General features: G+C 32.3%; 2 protein-coding genes across 2 annotated transcripts in view; both read left to right on the top strand.

Annotated features, from left to right (window-relative positions):
• LOC145323037 (uncharacterized) overlaps positions 1-5,473 on the top strand; it is a 69,270-nt gene extending 63,797 nt beyond the window's left edge. Inside the window, exons 26-33 of the mRNA XM_080165424.1 lie at positions 1,327-1,374; positions 1,550-1,639; positions 1,792-1,852; positions 2,144-2,254; positions 2,810-2,944; positions 3,411-3,485; positions 3,913-4,089; positions 4,932-5,473. Coding sequence (XP_080021550.1) covers positions 1,327-1,374; positions 1,550-1,639; positions 1,792-1,852; positions 2,144-2,254; positions 2,810-2,944; positions 3,411-3,485; positions 3,913-4,089; positions 4,932-5,473 — 1,239 coding nt within the window. The remainder of the gene's footprint in view (positions 1-1,326; positions 1,375-1,549; positions 1,640-1,791; positions 1,853-2,143; positions 2,255-2,809; positions 2,945-3,410; positions 3,486-3,912; positions 4,090-4,931) is intronic.
• A 796-nt stretch (positions 5,474-6,269) lies between these two features.
• On the top strand, positions 6,270-19,652 carry LOC145323036 (uncharacterized). Its single transcript, XM_080165423.1, has 15 exons — positions 6,270-6,276; positions 6,735-6,827; positions 7,191-7,414; positions 7,804-7,986; positions 8,226-8,391; positions 9,040-9,082; positions 9,316-9,775; positions 10,142-10,238; positions 10,892-11,015; positions 11,684-11,752; positions 12,258-12,348; positions 12,588-12,735; positions 18,479-18,518; positions 19,010-19,180; positions 19,355-19,652. The coding sequence occupies exons 1-15, from the start codon at positions 6,270-6,272 to the stop codon at positions 19,575-19,577; spliced, it is 2,139 nt and encodes a 712-aa protein (XP_080021549.1). The 3' UTR covers positions 19,578-19,652.
• Positions 19,653-20,040: the final 388 nt, after the last annotated feature.

The following is a 20,040-nucleotide window of genomic DNA, read 5'->3' as shown; positions in this document are numbered from 1 at the left end:
TAAAGCTCACACCTCCTCAATTTTGGTCTAAAATGGGTATCAATATCTACGCCATGGCAAAACCCTTTTAACCCCTCTATTCCAATTTTAAACATTCATTCATTTGATTTTTGCTTATCCATTAATTAAAACTCCAAAGGCGTGTCTACGATAAGGGTAAAATAATAGGAAATTAGATTTTCCAAAACACATCAATTCATTCGAGTATTTAGCTGGTTATTGAGATCAGGTCCTTTGCATTCCAGCATTGTCAACATTTAATTATAAACATAGAGTAAGTAATTAAAGCAAGGGATCTAAGGGGATTGGGCAATGGAAAGTAAATTGTCGTACATCCCCAATGATGATGCACAAAGTTACCTCTTCTGTAGATAACAATTAGTGGATGAAAAGTTTGGACAGTCAATTTAATGAACCAACCCTTCATAATTCACAAGAAGCCCCAAAGTTGTTAAGTTTACGAATAAAAAACGTTATTGTAAAACCTTAGGGACTAGTGTAATAAACAGCTCAATGTCCCCTTCCTCCCTGCATAATAGGTATATCCCTTTGAATGTAGATACTATTTAGATTGTACTAATCTAGTCATCTTCTTATAAATAAAGGAGCATAAACAGGTTTAGTGGCTTGAAGACTTAATGGATTAACAACACTTTTTTCGCACAAATTACCAGCTTCTTAAGCAGATTTTTTAGACGAGTATCCTATACCTAATTTATTGAAAAGAAACAATAATTAAAATACTTCCTTTGTTAGGCTTGGTTTATAAATTTTAAAAATTTATTCACACTTCACAGGAAAAAAAACTAGAATTCCATAATAACGTAACAAAAAAAACATGGACATCATGATACTGACGTTGAAAAAAAATCCAATAATCAAATGAACAAAAAATTTTGGACGTCCTTTAATTTTAGATCATTGTATAAAGAAGCTCTTTATAGTGCCTATAAAAAATGACGTCATACAATACTAAATTACCAATGGCATGCCAGTGTACATTTTAACTGACCAATGATGGGCCAGAATGACGTTATTTTTTATAGGCACTATAAAAAGCTTCATGTATATACTAAATTACTATTAGCATGCCAGTGTACATTTAACTGACTAATGGTGGGCCAGAATGACGTTATTTTTATAGGCACTATAAACAGCTTTGATTGGTTGGTTCCTTAAGTTGATTGTCTAAACGTTTCAAACACTATTTGTAATAAACAAAAGTGGTGATTTTGTGTATTATCATTAGGGATGTACACTGTACATCCATTTATCGGCCATTGTCTTATCCCTCTAGATCCCTGAGGCAATGTGTATTTTATTTAGATGAAAGGTGATGATAAAGAGTGGTGGATTTCACAATCTTGGAAGCAGGTAAATACAATTTTTAAAACTTCCCTGAAAAGTATTTAGTTCATTGTTTATTAATATAAATTTTATGAGAATTTTTTTCTTTCCTTTTCATTAGTCTTTTGTAATTTTAATGAACAATTAAACTTTTTTTAACTAGTTAAAATGATAAAAATAAAACATTATTAATTAAATTTAGACTAGCCTGAAGGTTCCTCCACCCCCAGGAATATTGAGGACCTCCCCCACTCCACCCAACTCTGACCAGCAGAGCTACACAGAAGAACAGGTACTTATGTCCTTATGAATGTAATTGTCTTGTTAGATCTGAAATATTTTAGAATGTTTTTGTAATCAATTGCAAATTCCTTGATTAGCACTTTGTTGTATAATGTTTGACACATAGTAAAATGTTTCTTTGCATAATAATTTTTCTTTTAGGGCTCTCCATGTACAGCAACCAGCCCTCTACCTTTGTCCTCTATTAATAATATTTCATCAGGTATTATCTTTATTTAAAAATTATGTTCCTAGAAACTAGCAACAAAAGAAACCTTAAAATTGTTTTAGAATAAAAAGTCAACTGTTTTGCCTTGTCACATGACAGACAAAACTAGTTGTTGGAATGACAAACTAATTTTTATAAATTGTTTTATGATCTATAGTTAATATTTTTGAATTAAAAGGATTTAGGAAACCAAATCAAGGCTTAAAAATTTTGTAGAAAGATTTATTTTTTGTCCTATCTTCATGAGAAATTATTAATTAAAAATTTAAAATTTTATAAATTTAGGAAGCCCAACCCTAATTGAAGAAACTGGCAGAGAATCCTCTACTCCTATAGATCAAACTGATGAGAACTCTATAACAAGTGCTGATACTGTTAAAGTTATCATCGATTCAGGTAGAACTTTTATCATAAGAATCAGGAGGATGAGAATTTTAACTGAGTAAAAATCACTTGCCCTTGAGATAATTTAATTTCCTTAGGTGATCAAATATTTAGGCATTATGTTATTCCCCAATAATCAGTAAGTTTTGTCTTAATAATAATTATTAATGACTACTAGAAGTATTGGAAACCTTATGTGGAGCTTGAATCTTTCAAAGTTTTATCTCTAATAAATTTATGGGCCTAGCCCAGCCTAGAACAACACCAATGTTTTTTCTTTAATCATCGTTTTGTGTCACAACGTCGGTTTTTTCTAATCTTGATTGGTTGGTTTTAACTAGCAGTATCTAATTTTTTCCTTTAATCTAATCTACAGAATGGGTAATTTTGTTTATTATTGCTGAAGATGTACATCAATTTATCGTCCATAGTCTTCTTTCTAAGGACTTTTGACTTGAATCAAAGTTTCAAAACACGTTTTCCATACGCTGGATTAAAATCAAATCTGGTTTTTACTAATTTTTACTTAATTGTCTTGATATTATATGAAAGTAATGTGCTTTTTAGTGGACAAATTAGTTGGTAGTAGTACACCTAAGACAGACAACGGCAGCGAGAGAGTTGTTGAGGGACGTGATGATAATGTTTGCATCACTATTGATGAGATTATGGAAGGAATCAGCTATGCAGATCAATCTTCAGGTATTAAATTTCTTCCACAGTTTTGTTCTACAGATAATCAAAAAAAGATGCCATTGGGACCAATCCTATAAAAGCTAGACTAGGAGTTTCCTTGGACTTATATATATTTAGAGATTTGGTAAATTTAACTTCTATGGTATAAATAAATATATTTTAAAATTTGGCCCATAATCTTTAAATATTAAGTGCCAGCGCAAGGAAAAATATAAATTCAAACATTTCTGGGCTTTAACCTTTTAGCAATTAATCAGGAAGAAAAAATAAACCCTAATCTGAAATGGTATTTAAGATTCATACACTTTTCTCACATTTTTTGCTTAAAGCTTCATCGGTTGACTTAAACAAGTTATTGTCCAAGATTTTCAACAAATAATCTTAATCCACAAATGGTTAATTTTGTTTGGTCCGTGGCAATTAGTAATTTAAAATTTTTATGCGGAAGTTATTGAGCACCTATTATGTTCAGAGGAGCCAAGTGAAAAATCTGACATGTGCGCCACACTAACTGAAGACATGAGATATACTATTTCATTTGATCCAGGTATAACCATTACAACTTTACACACTTTTGATGAAGGATTCACATTTCACATAACCCCCTCAAAAATAAACTAAGTTTTAAAAAATACTGGTAAATAGAACCACGAACACAACTTTTTTGGTCTTTTCCTTACTGAGATCTTTCAGACAAGCAGATTTAAAGACAGACATCAAATATTCCTTTAAAATACTCATTAAACTGGACCTATAAAAAGGTTCACTATAAAAGAGAACCATATCAGTTCAGTGGCAAATTTTGACATCGGTTATAGCACGAAAAGATGGTACTTAATTTCGAACGGATTCGCCATAACATGTAAAAAGAATCTTTCAATGACTATTTGTTTGCTTAAAACCTATCTAGGTTAGAAGGTACACCAATTTTGTTTTAAAACAACCTAAGCAATGCTTGTCCTTTATTGTTCCAGGCGCACTAGACTCGACGCCCAGCGAATCAGAGAAATCCACGAGTTATTCAATCAACGAAGAGATTCTAATTGCTCAATGTCGGGAGTTTATGAGCGCGGCTAGACGTGGCAGCTGCTGCGGCCCACTGCAGGAAGCCGCCAAAACTGTTGTCCAAGATCCGCCACTTGTTGAACCAGGGACGAAAATTTAAATAATTTTATAAATTTTCTCGTATTCATTCGAATCCGGTGGATAAGAACCGGTTCTTATTCATACGAAAAAACCATGTCTAGCATCGTATTATATTCAGCTTTCTACGAATATAATAATTTACAACCATAAGATTAAAACCAGTTTTTAAAAAAACTGGTTTTAATCTCATAATTATATCCACGGAAAGCTGTTTATAATACAATGCGAGAAATAACTATAATTTCATTTTGGTAAACTTTTTACCAGTTTTTTCCAAACATTTATTTTGTTTTAATGTCAACATTATATGAAGAAAAATATAATAATATTAATGGCATTGGAATGGCGTTAAATGGAAGATTTAGGTAACTTAATACTTGATGCATGTTAGCTGTAGTTAGAAATATGACGATATTATGGATACAAACCAGTCTAATTTGTTTTCTCGTATTCATTTGAATCCGGTGGATAGGAACCGGTTCTCATGAATACGAAAAAACTATGTCTAGCATCGTATTATATCCAGTTTTCTACGAATATAGAAATGTACAATCATAAGAATAAAACTAGTTTTTTAGCCGGTGCCTTCGGCACCACGGGGCTAAAAAAACTAGTTTTAATCTTATAATTGTACATTCTATATCCGCGGAAAGCCGTTTATAATACGATACGAGAAATAACTATTAAACACTAAATAATTTACTTTGACAGACAGAAAAGTTTAAGACAACCACTCATTTTAAGATGAAATATTTCTCGAATTTTCCATAAATAGTTCAAGAAATAGTGTTTTTTTTTAAATGTAGTTGTCCACGGATACGTAGATTATTCAAATTTTTGTCCTTAGAATCTGCCCAGAGTTTGACAAGTTCTAGTAGTGGCGGGGAGCAGGAGTCGGAAAATAAAACTAATCATGATCAGAAAATTAAAATAGTCCAGGACATTATAGACAGTGAACTAGAATCTTTATTTAATCTTACTAACAAATCAAAACCAACAAATACATTACTAAAATCAGATAGCATTAGTAAGGATAGAAAGAATAGTGATTCTATAGAGAAAACTGTGACATTAAGTATTGGTGAGGATTCTACTACTGTGACTGAAAATGATATTATTGATACTTATGATGTTAATGACATTACTGATATAACTGGGGGACCACGCGACACACAAATCTGTGATAAAACTGCTCAACAACAAGAACAACCAGAATCAAAAACTCAATCTGTAAAGGATAGAATTTCGCCTGAGAAAGAGAAACAATCCCGTAACCCCGAGGGAACGAGTTCGATGCCCGCCAAATCCGTGGAAGAAGAAATGATTCATTCGAGCCTGGATCATTTACCCTCCCCGCCAGATTTTCTTGAATTTCAGGAACAAAAATAAACACACAAAAAAGCCAGAGAGAGTGGAAAAAACGGGCTGTTTATTACACTAGTTCCCAAAGATTTTATATAACGTTTTCTAATTAGATGGTTTAACAACTTCGGGGTTTTTTAATCTCTTTTGATTGGTTGGTTTATTAAGTTGAGTGTCGAAAAGTTTCAACTACTAATTGTTTATTAATATTGGAGGTTTACATGAATTTTTGTCGGCCATTGTCTTATCCCTTTAGATCCCTGCAAAAAAGCCCACAATAATTAGTTGCGCAACTACCTCATAAATTATGTCTGTCCGTGCGTCCGTCAAAAAGTTCGTCCTTTATAGCCAATAATTAATAAGTTATATAATTTGACATTTAAAAGTAGGTAATCATCTAAAATTTAGAGGAATTAATTGTTCTTTTAAAACTTATTGTAAATTAATGTTAATGTAAAAAAGTTGAGTGGGAGATTTAAAGCAAGGTTAATTAGAATAGTTAATTACATAAAATTTAGGCATTCCTGTCTGTCTAATGTAATATAATGTAGAAAAAAAAATATTTCTTTTATAGTGGATTTAAATTTTTCTAGGGTACATTCCCTCAAAATTCACTAAGAAAAACCCTCCCAAGATATTTTGCTAATGACAGACTCTTAGACATCATTTCTCTTTAATATGTAAAATAGTATATTTATTTTTGTAATCTGCCCAGGAACAATTTATGTTCGAATGTGCCAACTTTCCCTCCCCTCCGGAGTTGTATCAGAACCCCCCTAGCCCCCCTCCACCCCCACCCATGGATGGGGATGAGGATACTGGAATGTCTGGTAGCATCTATGAGGATTTTACCACTTATGGCTCAGGAACTTTTATATCAATTTTACTATCTAATAAAATATATATGAAATATCTAATTGATAAGAATACATAGTAAAAATCTATACAAATCTATAGATGTATTGTAACAGCTGGAATAATAACATTTCCCCTTAAGACTTACGGTTTTAAAGCATTTATTTGCATATCCCGTTATATAAAGTAGTAAGGATTTTTTGTTTGTAGCTTAAGACTTCAGTAACTACTAAACTGATGAAGTTGTCCACTTTCGGGAAGCATCACATATGTCATTGGTTGGTTTTAGTCTATTATTATTTCTACATTTAATTCTTAGGGTTTATAATTTCCCTACTCCTACGAACACAAAGTCCCTAGGTGCTAGACGCACAGCCGCTAGTCCTTACATAAATTAGTAAACTTTTAGAAAATGATATTGAAATAATACCAGGTGGAGGAAGTAATTCATCCCCAGTGTTGTCAGACTCGAGCCCACCTTATACAGAAGCACTGGAAAGTTTAAGCTCAGAACGCACAAGACTAGGTATATTAATATTAACAGAATCAATAGCAGGGACTAAAGGGATAGGACAATAGCAGATAAATTGATGTACGTCCCCAATGATTACAATTACAATCTACAAAATTAACCCTCCAGTGAATAACAATTGATGGTTAAAATGTATAAACACTCAACCAAAAAAACTAACCAATCAAAGTTCACAAAAAGTCTCCAAAGTTGTTAAGCTAACGAAGCACAAAAGGAAATGGGAGGGAAGAAAAAAGCACAAAATTAGTAAACAACCTTTTTTTCCAGATTATTTATAAGTTAACAAAGATCTATTTACCATTTTCTCATACCTATGCATTTCTAGTTTAATTTGTCTAAAATTATGTCTAATTTTAGGAAGTGAATCACCCCCTACAGTTTTATATGCTCACCCATCTCAACTTCACCTAGACCAGACACCTTCTCCCCAAACCCTCTCCTGCTCTCCCAACCCTCTTTCTTCATCCCCTCCTAATCTTTCTCAAGAGGGAAATGTAGGGGAGGTGGGGAAAACAGAATCAGCTGTTAAAACCAGTTTATCAGTGCGACCAACTTTCTTGCCTAAATATCATTCTATACAGGTAAATAAGCTATCAATCTATCTTTCTTTTTAATCTAGCTCTCTCTTTTTTCCTAGTATAATATCTAATCATCTCATATCTATAATTTCATTAATTGACTTGTCTATTCATTTTTGTATATTTATCTAACTACCCATTTATATATATTTTTCTTTTTACTTTATTTTTCTTTTCTATTCCTTCATTTGTCCATGAATCTATTTATGAACTGTTATTTATTTCTATATATCCATTCATCTGTTTCTTGATATATCTATTAATCTAGTATCTATCCATCTATCTATCAATCTTACTTTCTTACTGTCTATTTATCTGTAAATGTATCTTATCAATTGTCTAACCATATATCAACAACTAATCTGTCTTTTTATCTATGGCTGTCTGTCTAGGTATCAGAATCTCCCCCAGAACTATCCCCAGACTCGGAATCTATAACCTACACAAGACTTCAAGACAACCAGATAGCTAGCACTGATTATACCAGACTACAAGACAACCAGACAGCTAGCACTGATTATACCAGACTACAAGACAACCAGACAACTTCAACAGAACATAATTTAAGAATCCAGGAAACATGTCAAATTACATTACCTGTAAAAAGGTCATTTTTTGTATTTTTTCCATAAAGTTAGCTGTAACCTTTTAATCAAATGCTCTTCTTAAGTCAAACTGTTCTTGATTTTATGAATTACCCCTATATTTTATTTTTCCTTTGTTATAAACATTTTTGATGTATTGTTATTGCTGAGTTACTTATAGGAATAATTGTCCTGTTTAAAAAATATAATTTAACTTGTTATTAATGCAGAATCCATTGGAACTTCATAAGCCAAGCATAGACACTCAACTCACCCTAGAAAAGATCGCTGAAGGCCAAAATCTTGCCAGTTGTCCGCAGGAGGAATGGATGTCAGAGCAGAAAGATCCTGAAAGCTTAGAATTGTTCAAATCAAGAAAACACAAACAGATAAGAGGTAAAAAAAGTACAACAAATGATATTTTATACTTATTAAAACAAAACAACTGTTACAGAGATATCAATGGACGCACTGATAGACATCCTATCTGTTTTATATTTAGTTATTTTAAACGTTTAAATAAAAATTTTGCATTTTGTAATGATTAGAATTAGATTTTATTTGTATATTGAAATTGCATGTTCATCATCTGTCTAAAATCAAATTAAAATAACAGGAAAACGAAATGTAAAAGTTTTTCTAGCAGATCCCTTTATTTTGTTAAGAGAGCACAAATACCCCCACCCCCTTCTTATTATTTTTTTCCTCAGAACAAAAGGGATATCTTTAAATTCAGGACTTTTCATAACTTCATGCTCAGCTAAAATGAAGCAAGCAAAACATATATTTTAGACATACAAAATTGTAGATCATGCAGATAAATTTAGCTTCCTGGAGGGATTTTTAAGTTTACTTTTCAATTTTTTGTTTTCTTTTGAACTTTTACGGTAAAGATAGACTTTTTCAATAAAAGCAAATTCAAAATTTCAATCATAGGATTATTAATCTTAATTTAAAGCATTTAGTATTTTTTTTATGAATTATAAGAAAATTATTGGTAAATTTTTTAATGTGACAAAAATCGAATAAGATTTATTTTATTAGGTGATAGTGAATCTCATTCACGAGCAGGATCACTTTCTCACAGGTATTTCATTAAACACACTGCCACAGCTACTCTATAACTAGAGAATAAAATACGAACTAAAAATTAAATTTTTAGTGTATATAATTTTTTTTATTGTATTGTCATAAATTTTGCTACCCCGTAATTATTTTTTACTGGCACAAATCCTTTAATGTCCTTTTATGAGGTAGTTGAGAATTTCAGACCTGTCACGATTATAGAATTGATGTGTCATTTTGATTTTAATTTTTAAGGCCGAAACGACAATGTTATGTTGCAACTACATGTGAGACAAGCATGAAGCAGTCAAAAAAATCACAAGCATGCCCAGGAATTTCTGAAACACAGCAATGTCCAAACACAGAGACACCAGGTTCTAACAAATCAGCAGAAAATGCGCACATTCCGAAAACTAAAGAAAGTGTACATTGTCCTAAAGTATCTGAAATTAGCCACAATAGCTGTGAGAGAAGTGAACCCTCCCAACGGAGCCAACATAAACAAGACACGGGGCCGTGGCAGGAATATTTAACAAGTTCAACGAGCCACAGTTCCGGTGAGGCCAAACCGCAAGAATTTTCAAGTTACCAAGGACAGGGACGTACACAGGAATATTCAAGAAGCCAAGGACAGGGCAGTTCAGCGGAGGATTTTAGAACTAACAAATCAATGGAAAACTCTAATACAAAGAGAGAAAGGCCTGTTTTTCATCAAGTAAGATTTTATCATACTATTTTATCTTTCTAATTCAGTATTTTTAATGCTTTCGACTTTCTTAACATATAAATCATCGTAGTCAAGAAAATAAATGAGATAACAAGCTTTTTTTTGAATATTTTATAGAACTAGTTTGAAAAATCTACAGAACAAAAAAAAAGTCGATAATGTTATGAATTATAGAGCTTACACATTTTAAGGATTGAGACTTTATTCTGTTTATTTTGTTGTTTCTTTATGACAATTCTAAAACATGGCCAGTCTTAGATATTTACGGAGGGATTAATAATTATTACAAAAAAAAATTCCTATAGAATTGTAAAATATAAAGTTATTATTACAATTTACATTTAATGAATTTAGGAGTTTGTACCGAATCTAGACTATAGCACCAGCCAAGATAGATTGAGAACAAACAAAGATAGCTGGCAACCACCTCATACAATCTGGCAGGATCCAGGTAAAGTTCAAGAAACAGCATATTTGTCTGTCTGTATTCAAATATGTACAGTGAGCTTAAAGTGCCTATAAAAATGACGTCATATAATACAAATTACCAATGATAGGCCAATATCCATTTTACCATTGGTCAATTATAATTATACCGGCCTATTATTGGTCATTGTATGACGTCATTTTTATTATTGGGGTACCGCCACTCCATCATAAAGTAACCATTCCAGTCGTTAAAAAAAGTCTTAGGTTTCAACCCAAGCTTGTATAATACAATTAAAACATGATGTGGGTTTAGTAAGTTTACTTATTTTAAATATTTATCTTAACTTAAAGAAATGCAAAAAACTGGAATACACTTAACACTAACATATTTAATTTTATATCTAGGGATAAAGGTGTGGGGAAAAGGAAGATTAAAAAAAGAAAATTAAAAATAGTTATCCCATACAAACATTGAAGCTATTGGTGGAATAGTTTGTTAACTGTTGCTTTGTACAAACCATTCACAAATCAAACTAGATATTACCACTTAATATATTACCAAAAAGCAGATAGGTTTTTAAACTTTGGGGGAGAATCTACTATTCTATTAAGCCTCTGTCTCTTGGTTATCTAAAGTTATACATTCTCGCCAAAAACTAACTACATTACTTTCAGGTCCTTTGACAGAAGCTCCATTTTGTGACGCCCGGATGTACGAGGAGGAAGAAGACCTCCACAGTGTGTATGTTCCTCCACTTGGGAGTCCAGAATACGAGGCCAGGGTCACACAGGCCAACAGGTATGTTCCTCCACTTGGTAGTCCAGAATACGAGGCCAGGGTCACACAGGCCAACAGATATGTTCCTCCACTTGTTAGTTCAGAATACGTGGCCAGGGTCACACAAGCCAACAGGTATGTTCCTCCACTTGGCAGTCCAGAATACGTGGCCAGGGTCACACAAGCCAACAGGTATGTTCCTCCACTTGGTAGTCCAGAATACGAGGCCAGGGTCACACAGGTCAACAGGTATGTTCCTCCACTTGGGAGTCCAGAATATGAGGCCAGGGTCACACAGGTCAACAGGTTATAAATAATGGACATATTTTAGTTTATTTGTTAGTGCTACTAGAAAGAAAATAAATGTTTAAGGATAGCTAAAAAATAATTCATTCTTTTTTCATATCAGCATCGTTAGTTATTACTTCTTAAAACGTAGGCCACGCACAATTTTCCAATCTTCTTTGGATTTGGCACGATTTGAGGCATCGCTTTCATATTTTTTTCATAATTAGGCACAACCCATACGCGTATGTTTTCTTCAATAGGGGTAAAAGACGTCTAACAATGGAATAAATGTTAAATATTTTGATTTGTTACTTCAGTTTATCATACAAGCATAGATAATTTTTAAAATCTAATTATTGAAATTTATAAGTTTGCCTTTGACTAATATATATTATATATAGGACTCTGACTGTTACTACAGAACCACAAATATTTGGATCTGTTTATGTTCCGCCCCTTGGTAGTCCCAGGTAAATTATTTGGTTGCTATTTTAGAACCACTGAAAATATTTTTTTTCTATCAATTTCAAAATAAATGCATTACTCAAATTTAACTTCTTAAACGATATATCGCTTTAAATTTGATACAAGAAAGTGAAACTAACTTTATCATTGATCATTTTTAGCCTTTTAACTAAATTTAGTTATGTGACAAAACAATTATTATTTTAAATTATATCTATGTAAAAATGTACTTAAAAAACCTACAGAAAACAAAATCTGTACAAAAAATGTTTTGTATTAAGGAACACTAATCTTAATTTACCAACCAATCAAAATTCATTAGAAAGTCCTCAAAGTTGTTAAGTCTACGAATAAGAAAACGTTATTGTAAATTTGTAAAACCTTTTAAGACTAGTGTATAATAAACAGCCCAATGTACCCTTCCTCCCTGATAAAGTTTACTTGATGAGTAGCAGCGCAATTAAAAATACCCAGACAAGGTATAGCTGCTAAAATCTATATTTTTTTTAGGTACCCTGAATATGATTTGGCTCTGGCTGCAGCTCAAGTGTACCTACCAGAGCTGCAGAGGGACAGATACACACATCAAGATGACATACAGGCATAAAAAAAGACTATTGAAAAGTTAACTTTTCAAATTAATTTTGACATAAATATCATACTAACATTATATTAGATTAAGAAAAACAGTAAAGACACAGTAAAATTTAGATGCTTATATGGAATAGTTGTAGAATAGCTGCATTGACAATAAAAGATGTAAACGTGGGTTAACATAAATTATAATAATAACAGATTTATCTACTTACTACTCAGATCTATAGTTTTCTATGCCAACAGGCGTATGCTGGAGAGGACGACATTGAGACTGGCGAAATTGAACCAGCTGAAATGTCACCTGAACGTGTGCCACCATCTTATTTTTGCACCACAAGTAGATCAGCTGATTGCCTACAAATTGGCGCGAAACGAACAGTTGATTTTACAGGTATGAATAACTGCTTTACTATAGAGAAAAAATCTGGTGCTTTCTGAAAGAGAGTCCATCAAGCACTGAAACCAGTACCCAATATACTATCATCCCGTAATTAGTATTGAAATTTTAATATATTTTAAAAATAAAGGATGGTGTTTCTGTGCTCAACAAGGTACTTTGAGGGAAAACATTGCAAATCTATATTGCATACAACTCTTTTGTCAGACTAACAAAACAGTTCCTTTTGGGCATTTTAAAATTGTATTTTCTCTTAATATTACTAAATAACGGACTGACGGCATACTTTGATGTTTGTTACTTAAGATTTCCTAAACATCTTCAAATAAAAAGTAATCTATGTAACTAATAGATGCATTTTTAAGAAAAACTAAATTCTTGCTTTTCTTCTCTGTTGATAGAGAAGATTGAGTTTACTAAATCAGAGAGTGAGAGATAAGTATTTAAAATCAAAAAATAGTTAAACCTTAAAAGAATAAATGTAATAAGTATAGATGTTTAACCCAGACAACTACCTGGCTATCTTCTTGGAGATAATTTCGTCTGTTAGCAAATTGCTTTCTGCTCTTTCGACTTAGCTGTGTTAATATTTACGATGCTGATATTCAAAAATCCAATTGAATTGACATAAAAACCACGGGGTGAGGCCATTCAATTATTTAATCCCTTCTCCCTCTCAAATTTTACTCAAATCTTAAAATCTGCGCTACTTATGTAAGCAGATAATCTGCAATGAAAGTAAAGACCACATAAACCATAGTTTTTTTCTTTTTGATTCTAATTAAGTTATAGCCAATAACATATTTTTGCTTACAGTAGAGGAAGAAAACTAAATATTTCTTAAATATCTTTCAGTATTTTTATATATTTCTAAATTTCTGAATTGTAACAGAAACTATCCTCTTGGTAAATAGTGTGTATACATAACTGCATAATTACAAAATTATTCAATTAGTGGGTGAAAGGATTCTCTTAATTTCTTCCTAGCCACTGTGTAGGGAATTGAGGGGGTCTAACCCTATTCTAATGGCCAGTCCCTGATAAAACTGTTGACATTCTTTAAATATGTAAGATCGTGTATTTTTGTCGACTAAATGACTTTAAATAATATCGACATTTCGAAAGTCTAATGTCATTCTTAAATTGACTTTTTTTAAATACAATCCTATATGGAGGGTAAAAACACCTCAGTATATTTGATTACATGAAAGGAATGAAGCCAAATCAATTTTATAGTTAATACAAGTAAACTTACACTATAACAGGGACAAATTAGTTCATATGTAGCGCAGCTTTTTTACAGGGTTCTCTTCTGTTACCGGCTTGCTGGTAATCAGTTAACAATTGACACTTTTAATAGCTACATAGCTAATGTTATATGTATCATTTAATCATTTGTCGATAATTTGTCAGCTATGGAAGATTTAATTCAATTACATATGTGCTCAAAATCAGCAATGTCGATTTGAGGTTCTTTGGTTAATTGTAAGTTGATAATATGTAAGGCCTCTAACGACATAGAAATGTTAGATCATTTAAATTGTTGGGTAAAGTAAAGTAAATAAACCTTTTCTGAAACACATAAAAATTGATGTACTAAAATTCCTATGTACTGAAGAAAATGTAGGTAAAAAGTATAATATGCAACTATTATGTTTATGCAAAGAGAATTTATATACTATTACCCTAGAAAACTTACAATAGAATATAAACAACTGTTTGAATTCTAACATTTTAGTAGCAAAGCTACCCCTTAACTTGTCTTTCATTAGCGCTAAAGGAGAATTTCTTGACTGCTTGACTGCTGATAGACAAATAATTTTTTGTAATATTCTATTGAGCTTCTTCATTATCATTGCCAGTTATTACTACTTAGAACATAGGCCATGCACAATGGTTCTCCAATCTTCTTTGTAATTGGCACGATTTGAGGCATTGCTAAGAGATGAGATTTTCTTATCTTGCAGTCAAAATTAAAATTTCTTCACTGAAAGCTCTAATCCAAGAAAAACTAATTTACTTTATGGATAAAATAAAAAATGCTCTTATTTCTTAAATGTGTACATTTCCTAACCATAATGTTTTCGGTTTGTGCCTTCTGATATTAATAAAGGGGTTATAACTTGATATAATATTTACGTTTCATCTTTTTACTTTTTATGTATCTGGCTTTACATCTATAGTAATGTTTGCCTTTTATGCATATTGTAAACCATAAATTTATAAATTGACGCAAGAACATGACATTTTCTTTTCATACTACAACACCTACTATACCATACCTATACCCAGGGATACAGGGAACATTATATTTTCTTTTCATACTACAACACCTACTATACCATACCTATATACCCAGGGATACAGGGAACATTATATTTTCTTTTCATACTACAACACCTACTATACCATACCTATATACCCAGGGATACAGGGAACATTATATTTTCTTTTCATACTACAACACCTACTATACCATACCTATATACCCAGGGATACAGGGAACATGATATTTTCTTTTCATACTACAACACCTACTATACCATACCTATATACCCAGGGATACAGGGAACATTACATTTTCTTTTCATACTACAACACCTACTATACCATACCTATATAACCAGGGATACAGAGAACTTGATATTTTATTTTCATACTACAACACCTACTATACCATACCTATATACCCAGGGATACAGGGAACATTATATTTTCTTTTCATACTATAACACCTACTATACCATACCTATATAACCAGGGATACAGAGAACTTGATATTTTTTTTCATACTACAACACCTACAATACCATACCTATACCCAGGGATACAGAGAACATGATATTTTATTTTCATACTACAACACCTACTATACCATACCTATACCCAGGGATACAGGGAACATGATATTTTCTTTTCATACTACAACACCTACTATACCATACCTATATAACCAGGGATACAGAGAACTTGATATTTTATTTTCATACTACAACACCTACTATACCATACCTATATACCCAGGGATACAGGGAACATTATATTTTCTTTTCATACTATAACACCTACTATACCATACCTATATAACCAGGGATACAGAGAACATGATATTTTATTTTCATACTACAACACCTACTATACCATACCTATATACACAGAGATACAGGGAACATGATATTTTCTTTTCATACTACAACACCTACTATACCATACCTATATACCCAGGGATACAGGGAACATGATATTTTCTTTTCATACTACAACACCTACTATACCATACCTATATACCCAGGGATACAGGGAACATGATATTTTATTTTCATACTACAACACCTACTATACCATACCTATATACACAGAGATACAGGGAACATGATATTTTCTTTTCATACTACAACACCTACTATACCATACCTATACCCAGAGATACAGGGAACATGATATTTTCTTTTCATACTACAACACCTACTATACCATACCTATACCCAGAGATACAGGGAACATGATATTTTCTTTTCATACTACAACACCTACTATACCATACCTATACCCAGGGATACAGAGAACATGATATTTTATTTTCATACTACAACACCTACTATACCATACCTATACCCAGGGATACAGGGAACATGATATTTTCTTTTCATACTACAACACCTACTATACCATACCTATATAACCAGGGATACAGAGAACTTGATATTTTATTTTCATACTACAACACCTACTATACCATACCTATATACCCAGGGATACAGGGAACATTATATTTTCTTTTCATACTATAACACCTACTATACCATACCTATATAACCAGGGATACAGAGAACATGATATTTTATTTTCATACTACAACACCTACTATACCATACCTATATACACAGAGATACAGGGAACATGATATTTTCTTTTCATACTACAACACCTACTATACCATACCTATATACCCAGGGATACAGGGAACATGATATTTTCTTTTCATACTACAACACCTACTATACCATACCTATATACCCAGGGATACAGGGAACATGATATTTTATTTTCATACTACAACACCTACTATACCATACCTATATACACAGAGATACAGGGAACATGATATTTTCTTTTCATACTACAACACCTACTATACCATACCTATACCCAGAGATACAGGGAACATGATATTTTCTTTTCATACTACAACACCTACTATACCATACCTATATACCCAGGGATACAGGGAACATGATATTTTCTTTTCATACTACAACACCTACTATACCATACCTATATACCCAGGGATACAGGGAACATGATATTTTCTTTTTATACTACAACACCTACTATACCATACCTATATACCCAGGGATACAGGGAACATGATATTTTCTTTTCATACTACAACACCTACTATACCATACCTATATACCCAGGGATACAGGGAACATGATATTTTCTTTTCATACTACAACACCTACTATACCATACCTATATACACAGAGATACAGGGAACATGATATTTTCTTTTCATACTACAACACCTACTATACCATACCTATACCCAGAGATACAGGGAACATGATATTTTCTTTTCATACTACAACACCTACAATACCATACCTATACCCAGGGATACAGGGAACATGATATTTTCTTTTCATACTACAACACCTACTATACCATACCTATACCCAGGGATACAGGGAACATGATATTTTCTTTTCATACTACAACACCTACTATACCATACCTATATACCCAGGGATACAGGGAACATGATATTTTATTTTCATACTACAACACCTACTATACCATACCTATATACCCAGGGATACAGGGAACATGATATTTTATTTTCATACTACAACACCTACTATACCATACCTATATACCATTACCCAGGGAAACAGGGAATACGAAAAATCGTGTTTATAATATACAACCTAACGTTTATAAAGAAGTAATGCCATTTTTATTTTACATAACTCTTTTTGTCAAAGTAAATAAAAGCAGAACTCTTTCAAGTGACTAATTCCCAGCTATTTGAGTGTTCCTTTATTCCTGAAGTAAACAAAATTTTGCATAAAGGATTTGCATAAGCACTCTTTCAATAGCAACATTCTTGACAAAATAAGATTCTGTTAAATATAACGTTAAAATTACTTCTTTACCTTCTTAATAATATTCATTCTTATGGAAATTGCTTCACCCCTAGCCTCTAGAGAATGGCGTAGAAGTTTAGGAAAATAACTCAAAACATACCCAGATTTTCATAAAGCTTACCAGAAAAGAATAACCAATTAAGATCTTTAACTTCAGTCACAAAAAACTTGCTACTTCATATACATAATAGGCTTTTATTTAAGTCAAAGATTTCTATATTTTTTAGAAGTGTAGCCACTCTAAAATTAGGGTATGTCGTCTGTTCGTCAACTTTAAAGGTACTTCAGCTTTTTAGGTTTGTAAGTATTTTTTAGCTAGATTGATTTTTAAATTTTTCAAGTTTTCGTGATTCTCCCAACTCCTTTTCAATTTTCAGGGATTAAATAAGTTTACATTCTGAATATTTCCACAAAGTTGAGATTTGCTTATTGGTTGAGGTGCTGTATCGATTCCTAGATTTTCAAGTTATAAATCTTAATAGGATTTTTAAGAATTTTTATTACAGTTTTTTTAATTATACTGTATTTTTCAAGAAAATAGTTAATTAACAAAGTTTATGTTAGGATGAATATAGTTGTTATTTTAGGTGGTGTACCAGATATCAAACAAACAAAACATTCCTACAGGTAAAATTTTATTATTTTTTTCAGCTTGGTTCTGTATTCCTTAAATTGAATGATATACAAATTAATCCTATAATTTTTCATTATTTTAGACAATGTTTGATATACACTTCTTTTTAGAAATCGATATTTTTAATCTATATCAATATTCTTAGAAGAGTCACATTTTCATAGCTTCAAACGCTTAGTTATATAAAGTTAGGAACGTAACAATATCAAGGCCTCGCATCGAGAAGACGAAGAAAGTCCCTCAATGACGTCATAAAAATGAGGTATGAGGATAGGAGGAGTGGGAAAGAAGACCCCTAAAAAAGAGATGGATAATCTCTCGTTTTTGTGACGTAACATGCTGATTTTTTTTAGGGACTTTCTTCGTCTTCCGCATCGAGGGTAAAGATGGTTAAATGTTGGGAAAGAAATTTCATTGATCTTAAAAATCAACAAACAAAAAACAAAAGGCCAACATAAGTTGTATAATATCATAATTTTCCTAGATCACGTCAAAGGCGGCGAACACAATTACGGCGGCAGGCACGCCTCGACACTGACCCGCCGTTACAGCAACAATCAACTGCGGGATCATGCACCGCTGGATCTTATCGCCGCGGGTCATCACCCCGCCATTACAGTTATCACTCCACCGAGTATCATAGTTCTCCAAAAAGGTATTGTTTTTTATAAAACGTATTTTAACACGCAATCTAATAGCTCTAATAAACCTAGCTTCACTCTATCTGAATGTTTGTCTTAAATATCTATTTTTATGTTGTTGGAATTTAACAATAGCTTTCTTATTCTTGTGAATTTTTATCTGTTTTCTTTTATTATACATTTTTTAGGCGAGAATCTGCTCCAAGACGGAGCCTTAGGGGCAATGGGGGTAGAGATGCTGGTTGGTGCCAAGAGAGGGAGGAAATTGAGGCGGAGATGGGAGAAGATGATGAGGGGGAGGAGTGTGATGACCGCTTAAACCTTGCTGCAGATAATCCTTTCAGCTCCGACGTTCAACTTGATGATTTAAGTCCAACTATTCATTTCATTGAAACTTTTTCAGGAAATTAACATGAGTACGCAATATTATCATTTCTATTAATGCTTCGCTATGATTTAGTGTAGAATATTTGTAATCCTTGTTTCACATCTCAGAAAAATATAAATTTCATGATATGGTCTGGTTCAACACAGGATTAGAGGGATATGCCAGTATTAAAATAATGTAATCTTCAACCAAATACCAGGGAAGAAGGGAACATCTGACTATTAATTACACTAGTACACAAATATTTAAAACCATGTTATCTCATTCTTTGCTTTTTTTATTCAATTTTGATTTTTTGGTTCAAATGAGTAGTGTCCAAATTTTCCACCTAATATTTTTATTCTATAGAAGGGCCAATATTTGTATCATCTGGGGATATAATTTGATTTTTTTTTGTTGTCTAATCCATTAAAAAACTTCTTTTGGTACGTATTCGCACTGGTCGCCAGAAGGGAAAAGCAGTTTTTTGAAAGGGGCTATCTGAGA

Source organism: Acartia tonsa, chromosome 6 (assembly GCF_053477335.1).
Source record: "Acartia tonsa isolate MP-2025a chromosome 6, ASM5347733v1, whole genome shotgun sequence".
Taxonomy (NCBI): Eukaryota; Metazoa; Arthropoda; class Copepoda; order Calanoida; family Acartiidae; genus Acartia; species Acartia tonsa.
Note: the sequence above shows the minus strand (reverse complement) of the source record. Positions and strands in the feature narration are given on the sequence as shown.

Coding starts and splice junctions, on each gene's coding strand:
- LOC145323036 (XM_080165423.1), top strand. Junction 9,083..9,315: donor GCAGGATCACTTTCTCACAG/GTATTTCATTAA, acceptor TTAATTTTTAAG/GCCGAAACGACAATGTTATG. Junction 10,239..10,891: donor TACAATCTGGCAGGATCCAG/GTAAAGTTCAAG, acceptor CATTACTTTCAG/GTCCTTTGACAGAAGCTCCA.